This window comes from Brachyhypopomus gauderio, chromosome 19 (genome assembly GCF_052324685.1).
Source record: "Brachyhypopomus gauderio isolate BG-103 chromosome 19, BGAUD_0.2, whole genome shotgun sequence".
NCBI lineage: Eukaryota > Metazoa > Chordata > Actinopteri > Gymnotiformes > Hypopomidae > Brachyhypopomus > Brachyhypopomus gauderio.
Window position 1 is genome coordinate 7498840 of NC_135229.1, and position 11503 is coordinate 7510342.

General features: G+C 42.0%; 1 protein-coding gene across 3 annotated transcripts in view; it reads right to left on the bottom strand.

Moving 5' to 3' along the window:
- Positions 1–4869, bottom strand: part of ntng1b (netrin g1b) — a 50302-nt gene extending 45433 nt beyond the window's left edge. Inside the window, exons 1-2 of one of the 3 annotated variants that reach the window (XM_076981486.1) lie at positions 4617–4869; positions 1–426 (exon numbers count right to left, since the gene is read on the bottom strand). The exon at positions 1–426 is cut by the window's left edge and continues 172 nt beyond it. In XM_076981486.1, the coding sequence (XP_076837601.1) occupies positions 1–74 (74 nt within the window). In that variant the 5' untranslated portion in view covers positions 75–426; positions 4617–4869. Of the gene's footprint in view, positions 427–3461; positions 3549–3597; positions 3958–4616 lie in introns of those variants that run through there. The other 2 variants (XM_076981485.1, XM_076981487.1) reach the window with 2 other exon arrangements.
- Between the last annotated feature and the right edge of the window lie 6634 nt (positions 4870–11503).

Sequence of the window (11503 nt, forward strand, 5' to 3'; positions counted from 1 at the left end):
GCGGGGTAGTGCTGGGTCGCCTGGCACCAGCTCGCCCACAAAGCCCTCAGAGCCAAAATCAGGAGCAGTCTCATGGCTTCTAGTACGGAACGTGGGCGGCTAAGGTGGAGCGAAGGATGATGGGAAGGGGAGGCGGGCCTCTCTCCGACGGGGGCGGGTCTTCAGTGGGACAGGGAGGCGGGGCGCTGCGGCAGCATGCCAGCACGGGCGTGGCCGATTCGTGCTCGGCAAGCGCCGCTCATTCACTCTTCGCTCGCGCCGGTCGTGTTGCTGCCCCCTTGTGGCCGGAACAACCTGCTCGAGAAGACGCTGGCGTGAGAGCTACGTATCAGAGAGGGGGAAAAATGCCGATTCTTGACACCCGCAAACTGAGGCCATTCCAGGACAGTGTCTCGTCAGTCATCGTTTCCCGCGGCACTCCATAGTCTGTGGGGAACAAAGAGAAAAAAGAGGAAAGTGAAGGTTTGTTACAAAATGCGATGCAGGTCTCGAGCTGTGAGAAAAGATAAACGGCAAAGGGAGGGTTGAGGATCGAGGGTGTTTCTGTACAGTTTTCAGATGTCCTAAATATGTCTCCTCATTACAAATACCCAAACAAACCTTTATAGATGCAAGACATTATTTTTAGTCTTTTCTACCGAGTTACACATAATTCATTAATCTGAAAGAATAATATATCTAGTTATAATATGAGCTATAAGCAAATGACAGCAGGCTTCTCCTGAAATCCCACTTAGCCACTGTGGCTATTTCTGGACACCAATATGGTCCAGTGACTCTGCATATTTTATAAACCCTAATGGAGTCCCCCCATGAAATCAGACATTTTCAGGAATAAAGGCTCCTGTTTCTCTTGGAGTTTATTTTCTAGACATCTTTATTGAACACAGCCTTCAGCATCTTTATCACAAGGTAAATAGGCCAAGAGTGTGTTTTGGCCTTAAAAATGCACTCTCTGTCTTTGAATCGTCATGACACCCATCAAAATGAGGAATGTTTGATGGTGGGCCATGAAGAGTAAGACTGATTAGATCTATGCTCTTTTAGATAGGCGGAAGAACTTTGACAGATAACAGGGGGAAGAGAGAGAAAGAGAGAGAAAGAGAAAGAAAGAGAGATAGAGAGAGAGAGAGAGATGGGAGCCCATAAATGTGTGTGTCAATCACCAAGCTGTCTAACAAGGTGCCAATTACATGGCGAGTCCCTGGCATGGTGCAGTATGTGATTAATAAGACATTTCTCTGTAGATATATGCATAATGGGTTTTATTAAAAATGTCAGCGAATAGGCTCAAAATAGTAGGTCCTTTGAGGAATGACAAGACTAGATGAGTTACACTCAGCAGATATGCACAAAGGACCAGAGAAAGTGCAGTTTGCTATCACACTATCATACTCACTATCCAGATAAGGTGTCAGTCTGCTGGTGCTCTGCTCAAGTGTTAGTACTGCCCATCCCCCCATTGCACTTAACATTGGCAATCTGAGAAGTTTCACTTATCACACTTAGAGAGGGAGGGATCATATCTGGGGAGAGTGGAGCATGCAGGAATCTTTCGAGTTACAGTAGAACTGCTAGATCAAGGGAGTGGAAAGACCTTTAACTGCTCACAAGTGCCGTCTGGGCTTTTTCTCAATCCAGCCACTTTTGGGTTACAGTCCATTTAAGCCTGTGGATTTTTCAACTCTTGGAATCCTGCAGTGATATTTCCTCTTCTGACTGTCATGAAGGGCTCTCATGTAGCCACACCTGCTGGTCAGGGGTCCAGGGTGTGTCCGGCGCATGTGTTTGGTCATGGAATTCAAGTACAGGAGAATGAGTATCTTTGGTTAATGGATTAAAATCCATTAATGTTTTACAAGGTCCCATGTGTATTGCTGGCCTAGGCCCTTTCTAAGCCTTCCACACTGTTTTTAGTGCTTCTGAAACACCCCCTTGTGTCCAATTGTATTTGAATCCCCGGGCCACTCAGGCATAGCCAAGTGTTTTATAAGTCAGCAGACCGTCATGGCCCATGATTTATATTGGTTGCAAACTCTTAAATACCCTCTAAACCTGGTGTGGATACTCTGTTTAATCCCAGTTCTCTTCACCAGCCCGTCTGGTTCCTGCTGGTTCCTTGGCCAGATCCCCCCCCCCCTTCATCGCACAGTGACTAGGAGTGGAGCTGTCCAGGTGCTGAAACGCAGCCTCCCTACCCCACATGTATTTTACAGCATATGTAGAGTTCCAGATGGGACATGACAGTAAATAAGTTGATATCTGATGTATTTACCATTAGTGTTAATTACAGGGTCCCTTATTACTAAGGCTATAATTTTGCCTATTAGATCATTTGTACATAGATCATTACATAGTACATTAATAGAAAAAAAAAAAAATATATATATATATATATATATATTAACAGCATGTCCAGGCAAGCAGCCATTGTGCTTAGTGTATTATACCATCACAAAATAATTCATAATTTAATTCATCCTAAAAATATATATTTCTCAATATGAAGAAAAACTATAAGGGGTAAATTATCTGGTTACGTGCTGTCAGATTACAGTCCAGCAGAACATTTAACCTGTGGATAGAGGGGTTGGCCTTGCTCTAAGTATAATAATAATGCATTATCCGGCAGACTCACGCCGATGTTCAACAGAGGCACAGCGCGCGACAATCCCGTCCAACTCACTCTGCTCGCGACCCATCAGACGTTCACCACGTACCAGAACTCCATCCATAATTAACGCCATGCATGTACTAAAACTCAGGCGATGCGACACGCGGTGTGGAGAGTACTTGACCTTCCCCAACATTAAAGCACGCTGAGCTCCCCAGGCGGTATCACGTTTACTCATCTAAACCAGTTACATTCACCGTCTTTTGGATTTCAAACCGTTAACAAATAGGAGCGCGTGATTACGCGCGGACGTTGTGTTGATGGGACATCAGGGTATCAGTCAAGAAACCCAAATTCCTTCACGTGCCTTGTCGATAATATTAAATCAATGAATTATTGATCTGTCGCGCTATAACAAAATGCCTTTTAATTGACACTTTCCAGAAGATATCTTGCAGACTGGTGCATGACATTCAACAGGATAAAGCACACAGATCATTTTATTTTTGGTAGCTTACAATGGCTTATTGCGATTAAACAGAGGGGAAGAAGACTCGCTAGAAAGCGCAGCATGCTCAGATGAAAGACTGAAAGACATGAAAAGCGGATTCAAGAATACGAGATCTGAATGTCCGAAGCCAAATATAGACATAGATGTAAATATTTAAGATGTTACTGTTTTCTGCATTTAAACAAAAACGCGTTTATTACCAAATGTTTCTTCTTAACAAACTACACATAAAATACGCAGTCAGCATGAATCACCAAGTACCGCGACATCAGGAGGCGGTACAGCATTACTGGTTTTAAAAAGTTTTTCCAGACCCGTGTCGGATGTGTGACTAACCCGGGCACGTTGTACTAGCATCACACTCTTGACCTGCGGTATCTTCAGTAATGTGGGCCACACACCAAGACAAATTTGATCCAAAACACACAAGACTCCGCCACGCCGTCCGAGCGCAAAAGAATCAAATGCTCACCTTGACCGGTCCCAAGAGCTCACTGAATTAATCCATTGATGTACTTTTTCGCCTTTTATATTGGAAAGATTATCTCTGAACTTCACACCGTCTAAAAAAATCACAACTTTATCCCCGAGAGATGCATTTAATTTCGGATATTGTTCTTGCCCGCATTTAACACTGGGGTTTGCTCCTGTTTCATCTTAGCGCATCCACGTAATCAGTCTGATATTTCAGAAGACTGTTTGCTGGTGTAAACTCCAAACTTTCTTAAGCGCGTTTAACAGTGATTGTAATATTCCTCCGCTAAATTCTATCAGTTCATCCAACTTGAGCATCAATTGCGGATACTTTTCATCTACCTTGTTTCAGTGAGAAAGAAAGCGATCATCTCTACGTATAAGGGTGAATGGTAAAACCTATTCTGGCTGAGACACACAAGCTCTCTGCTGGGTCCTAGAGGGACCCTGCAATCATCAGCGTCTTTGGTGCCCGCTAAAGCTTTTTATTTATTAAAACCGAAATAAATGAGAATATTTTGTGATCAGTATATCGATTTTCTAATCACTATCATGATCCCACACACTTTGGACGCCCAATTCAAAGCGAATTGCATTTAAGTGGATATTGATTCCTCTTTTACGTCGATAATTGTGAACTTGATTACAGTCCACTGCAATTACAAATTCACAGTGCGATTGTGCTAAACATTTTAAATTAAGGGCTCTTTCTTTTTTTCTCTTTCTTTTATAAGTATATATGTTGGGTACGACAAAACTTAACTATTTACAGTGTAGTTAAAGTGCAGGATGCAACATTTCCTTGTCCAGTCTCAGACATGTATGGGCTACCACACAAAAAATGAAAAAAAACGTGCTGAATATATAGCTTACATGTATTACAGAAAACATGTGGATATCGTTAATAATCCCGTGTTTACGGAAATATATGAATACGATACTAACCTCATTCCTTCGTGTCACCAACATGATGTAGAATATTGCAAGCTGTAGTAATTTAGAACATATTTAGCTCACCGATTTCTTCAGATCCTCTCGACGAGTTGGTGATGTCATTCATTTCATTAACAGAGCGAGCGAGGCGTTGGCGACAGCACCGGTCTGCAAGCTGATCTGTGCTCCTGCCATTTGAAGCAGACTTGCGTAGATACCCAAGAGTTGTGGTTTTGTAGTAGTGCGATCAATTTCAGTATAGTGCAAAGTACCACAATTAAACCAACTCCTGACGATCTGCACCGATGACGGCAAATACGAGGGCATTTGAAGTCGGCAAAAGTTCTTCTGAATCCGGTGATTCAGTTTGTGTCGCTGTTAATGTGTATGTTTGCGCGAGCGCGTGCCAAGCTGGAGTTTTGTTACAGCCCTGAACAATTACGACCAGTATCATTTAGCTTTCACCTTGATGAAAGCTCAAATTAAAAAAGAATGCCTTTAATTACAATAAACACATAACTGTTTTAGATAGATAGATAGATAGATAGATAGATAGATAGATAGATAGATAGATAGATAGATAGATAGATAGATAGATAGATAGATCCTAGTTGCATTCTTAAATGTATCAAATACGACAGGAATCCTACATGTGATTCCACAGATACACATAACTAGGTATTGATCACCCATGTAATTAAGATGCAGGCAAAAGCTACAAAGCCATTAAAAAGTTGCAGTGCAATTTCCATTCTGATGAAGGGGATTTTGCCAAGGCCAAGTCCTGAATAACTATTAACTAAGGCTCACAACAGTGGACATAAATAGGTACCAGCTTTTGCTTGTTACTGGCATTGTGCTTGATTTTGGCTGTAAAGGTCTTGGCTGTAAAAGCAACCTTTTCACCAAATAGAAAACTTCCACTCAAACTTCCAGCGCATGTTTTTAAAGCCTGCATTTGTTCAGATGACTTGCTGATGCATGCATGACTGGTCATAACTCCCACGTTTTGGTCAGCCACCTGTTAAAAAAAAAAAAAGGCAGGACAGCCTGTTCTACCCCGTTGGGTTTTTGATAGCTTCAAAGAGGGGTGCACCTGCCGTGTCTTTCATCAGACGGTGCGGGCTCTGAGTGCAGACCAGGTGACGGTACCGCTGGGAATCTGACATCACTAAACCCAAGGACCTCAACCATGCTAAGCCACGTCTTTGCGCTCATGAAACCGAAGCTTGCTAATTGATTGGCTGGTTGATTGGATTGCTTTCTGAAGTCGATTGATGTAGGTTCAAATACAGATAAAATGCACACATAATAGATTAGCTTCCCTTATCTGATGTTACAGCTTAGTTCTACTGTGTAGTGTCTCTACACATGTTTTTAACATGTTTATGATGTGAAGTTGCCTCTATATTTTGTAGAGTAGAACCAGGACAGAACAGCTCTGAGCAGGCCAAATGCAACTGACAGAACCAGCTGTGAGTCCATGTCTAAGAGCCCGTCCCCCTGTCCTCCTGTCGTCCCCCCCCCCCCCCCCCCCCCCTGCCCCTTCACGCCCTACGCTCCATGCCAGGATGGATAACATCATTCATTTCGACCCACGAGAACCACAAGAGCCGGAGCTCATCTCTGAACCCTGACGCTCAGAACCGGGTTTGTCTCGGTGGCTCGACTGCTCCTCACGTGTCCACGAATGTGACAGAAATGCAGCGTAGCCACATAACACAGTCAGCAGTCGTCCTAAACGCCAACTGCTGTGTCCAAAGTTCTCACTGTATAACGGATGCTGCTCACTGGACGCTGGAAACAAATATCTCAACAAAACTGACAATTCTTCAAAATCAGGGGTGAGTTGGCCTTGTGCAGACATAATCACGGGTGATTCAACATGTATGAGTAATATAACAGGACAAATCAGGTGGGTGTCACTAGTGTTAACAGGTTGCGGTAGAATCAACAAAGAAAGCCCTTTCCAGAAAAAAAAACTATCCCTGTCACCCCTCCTCTCTGTACGAAACAGACAGAAAAAAAACTAAAACACTTGTCCAGTTTTCTCAGTTTATTCATGTTCTGTGATTATCTACAGCTTATAATAGAACTTCATGAACACTTTTATTAAGGACTGAAAACATTCAGAATTAGTTTATTCATTTTTCAACCTCAGCAACATGGTGCATGATTGTTTAAAGGTCTCAGAACTTGTGTGAGTCCCATAATATTTAGCCATAATTAATTTTAATGCAATTTATGTAATCCCCTATGAACAGAAACCCATAATAAATAATAAAGAAACATTCAAGTACTAAATGAAAGCATGGTGATAATGAGCAAAGGGCACGTCCAAGCTTACGCAGTACTGAACACATGACATTATTCAGTGGTCAGTAGCATTGTTTACTGCTCAAGAAAACATTCTTTTCTGGGTAACTCCATTTCCCAGAAGAACCAGTTTGTCCTTCCCATCTGAACCCAGAACATTAGTTTGGAATTGGATTACAATACTCACAGAGAGCAACCCATTACACGAGAGCTTCTAATAATGCACTGGAACATCTAAAAGTGCTACGAAAATGTTTTCATTCTTTACATGGCAAAGAATGTCAAAGGATGTTAATGGACCAATAGTTAAATACATCAACAATACCCCAGTGCATAATAAAAGATGATTGATAACAAATTTGTCAGTCTATCTTGACCAGATGCATACGCATTTCTAGATTGTTTGAATGTTATATTCTGGTTTTATAGGGGTCAGAGATAATTTCTGCCAAATTCAGTAGAACTATTATCTTAAGTGAGATAATAAGACAAACAACAACAAACAAACAAAAAAACAGTGGTTCAAATGTATATTTGATTATTGTAAAGAAAATGAATAATTAGGCTTTTCAAAGCTGATTATAACTGAGCATGTCTGGAAAGCTAACACACCTCCAAAGGATTAATGTCTTATTCTCTGGTAATCTTGATGAGGACAAAATCTAAGTGGCATTAATCCAGGTGAGAAAATGATGTCCTCTGCTTGGTCCCCAAAAGGTCTGCTCTGACAACCCTCCCTGTTCCAATTTTGGATAAATCAGGGATTAAACTTTGTTCTTTGATGAAGTCACTTACCTGAAATTACAAGCCCGCCTACAAGACCCCTCGTGTCCTTTAAACTGCCCCCTTCTGAGCTATAATCTGAGTAAATATCTTCCCTACATGTACAGTACATTCTTTCTATATATATGAACTACTTTTAAAGAGATTCTTGTTGAATGTTGATACTATCTATCTATCTATCTATCTATCTATCTATCTATCTATCTATCTATCTATCTATCTATCTATCTATCTATCTATCTATCTATCTAAAAGCGAGTGATTTCTGAAAGGAGAAGCTCACTACAGAAGCCCGCTGGTCTGTTTCCAGCACTTGAGAGGGAGCTGAACAAACACAAGGATGAGGGTCCCATTAGGGTTGGTCCCAACAGGCCACCGTCTGATTAAAGTACTGCAAAAACAGTGCACGTGCGTTAATATGGAAATGTTCTCTCCACTGAGATCATATCGCACTGGTTATCTCAGAACCTTCGTGTTGGGATTACTTGTATGACCTGATGTAAAACACCAACTATCCGTTTTATTAAAACGCCTTATACTCACAGAACACTGTAGTAGGTAGGCCTGAATCCTAGGTGCATTTCATAGGTGTATCATTACAGCCCGAGTCCTGATGGTGCCGTGTACTTGTCTGTTAGCCATCATTGGTCCTGTTCACCACTGGTCATTTTCTGACCATAGCAGCAGTGGGTCTTGTGCAACCCAGCAACGGCACTGACAGTGCTGCTGGTATGAACCAAGCTGAGAGTGGTGTGCCACCTAATGACACAGACCCAGTGTCATGGTCATAAATCGGTTGTGGAAGAACGATTTGAAGGTGGCTAACATGAACAGGGCAAGGAAACAGATCACTAGAGACTGTACATCTTTAGAGGGTTGCTAATTAGCAGATGACATTTTAAAGTGGGGAGAGAATGTGAATACAATGAACCATTCCTTGAAATTATCAGCTATATTTAGAACATTTTGCATGAACACACAACTGTACCACGGCAAAGACTTGGCAGTGAACTGAACAGATTAAAGTTTATTTTGTTCCTATAAGAGGAATGCTCTATTCTCATGTGGAAAGAATATTCCCATGACAAATCAAAGTGACATGAGTGAAACCATGTGCGTTTCCATGGTGCTTTAATTAAAATGTAATTACAAATATTTTAATGCCAAATAGTTCCATGATGCACTTTTGATTTACAGTAAAGAAGCATTAAGGCTTGATGCAGGTTTTGTTCAAAGTTAGTGAGCGAAACAAGAACTAGGAAGCATCCTATTTCTTTACAAATCACACAGCTCTCAACGATCAAGTAACATATTTAAACCTCCAGATGACCACACAAACCAGTTCACTCACGTCAGTCCCACGAGATTAACATGTTGCCTCTCCCAGTGAGATTATGAACAACGATTTGTAGTTGTTAACGGTAATTAAGATCTGGCCACAGACAGCACATGGCGCAGGTTCAGAACTGGGCAGCATGGTCAGTCTCTACACTGCTGAACTGCTCTTATTGGCCACAGCATGGTGGGGGCGTGGCACATCTTGATTTTAATCTATGCCATTTAAATGTGAGCTGAGGCAGGCCGAGTTATTGCAACTGTCACACGCCTGCCAGACCAGGATGGACCAGGGATATTAAACCAGCCTATGTAATAACATCCCACAAGTCCGATGGGAAAATGACTCTCACACCCATCCAGCGCCCTCCAACGGATTGACAGCCTTTCCAGGGAGGATTATGCAGGCTGGCCTGGCTTTATTTTTCATTTCTTCTAAGGCTGGGTGTGTGTAAGCTGTTCACACACACGCTGATGGGCACAGGGACATAGGTGAACAACCCTGCTCCTCGTGCCAGTCGGAGGTGACTCGCAGGTGACAGCGTCTACCGCAGCGCCCTGAAGATCTCAGATCTGAAACTCAGCAATCAGGATCCGTTTAGTATTGATCAGCAATTAGAGACACTCCAGAGTATCGGTTAAATGTCAACGTTGGCTGATCGTTGCTTAAGACCTGCCAGTTTAATTTTAGTCCAGTATTAAGGTACAGACAGTTTAATATTAAATGATATTTAGGGCTGATGTGAGCAGACACGCTTTTGAATGTGCACAGTACTACCACTACAAAGACATACAAAGAGCTCTGGACGAAGGATTTAATATTTTATGTTCATAGTAAAATAGGGATCGAGAAGTATAAACAACTGCGTAAATAACATGCACCACCCGAGAAAATTCTGTTTTTGTCCTCAAAACAAAAAATGTATCTCACTGTAATTTATTTAGAGTTTTACCTTTTGAACTTTTCTGCCTCTCATGTTGTTCTCATTGATCCAGATGCATTTTTTCTCATTTTTTAAATCATTTATGTGTAAACTAAATAAGATTCAACATTCCTGACTTCATGTTCACTTGTGGCTTACTAAGAATACTGTGAGGTGGGAACTCCAGAACGTGACATTTGGGCCTTACAGACCAGGGAAGCTGTACAGACGGGTGAGTCTCACGTTTAACCTACTCATGTTTAACGTCTCACGTTTAAGCTACAGTGCTGTGCTAAAGGCTGAATGGCTGCAGTAAATGTTGAGTGCTTTGGCTTTTCCTGGCCACCATTTTACTTGATCATCTAAAACAGTGTCTGTGTATTCAGGCTTGTTCTTTAGACCTTTAGATTTTCATACTGATGAAAATACCCCCTTCACCCCACCAGGGAAGTCATATCCAGACACATAGTAAATACAGTGTGTACTCCCAGTCCAGTCCTTACATACATGCAGTGTAGAGTCCCACTTCGTCCTAATACACATACTAATACACACAGTCCTAACATGTTGATTCCCAGTTTCTCCTAACACACAAAGGCCTAGCCTTTCCTAACATGTATGTAGTGTAGATTCTGAGTCTCTCCTAATATATGGATATAGTCTTCACCTTCAGCTTCTAACTTCACACTAACCAATTTTTAACCAATATTTAGCTTCATGAAGTTATTTTAACTTTATGTTCAGCCATAAAAATGCATAATAATAAGTCATATAATGACTTGGACAAATTGAGTTTGTCCGACCTGCACGTTAATCTCTTTCCATGATCTGTAAGGTGCGGGTTCAATTGCATCTCCTCTGTGGCATCGCTGTAGACCATCTCTCCCTGTGTGCTGTTTGTCTTAATCAAATCCAGAAGACTGTTTGGAATGGTGATGAGGACGGCAGAGAACGACCCTGAATCCCCCGACCCGTCGATGAGCGGCATCGAAAACATTCGCTAGCGGCATTTTTTTCAAAAAAACAGAACGCCACCTCTGTGGCTCAGCTGATGCCGAGCTATCGATCTGAATATTCATGTGGGCTTGGCCCGTGTCGAAGAGCACGGGTGTTCGTTTAACCGGAGCAGCGGTGTTAAGCAGGCCTGTTATTCTTCATGCCCACCTTGTGGAGGTACAGGAGGTCAGGCAGAGCATGTGAAAGCACGCAGGGTTCTGATTGCCTTTGGTCAGGGGCAAAAGAACGTTGGTGAGCGATTGCAGAATCACTCTGGCGGCTGGAGTCCTAATGCAGTCATGTAGCCTGGCCCAATGTTGACATAACGATGACGCGTTAAAATTAAGAGGCATTTTGACTCCGACAAACATGTAATTATGGAAAAGCATAATCACATGGGACTACCTGGATTTGTGCTATATTTCCATTGATACTCTGTACTGTTAATGAATCACTTATTATCTGCTGACAATTTGATCTCTGATAATTATCTACTATCTATAGATCATTGTACTTGCTCTTTATGCAACTACAAGGACTCTCATTTATCCCAGATTATAGGAAAACCAGCTCTGCAAATTACCACGCTGTGTAAAGCCCGTGTTCAGAGAGGGTAGG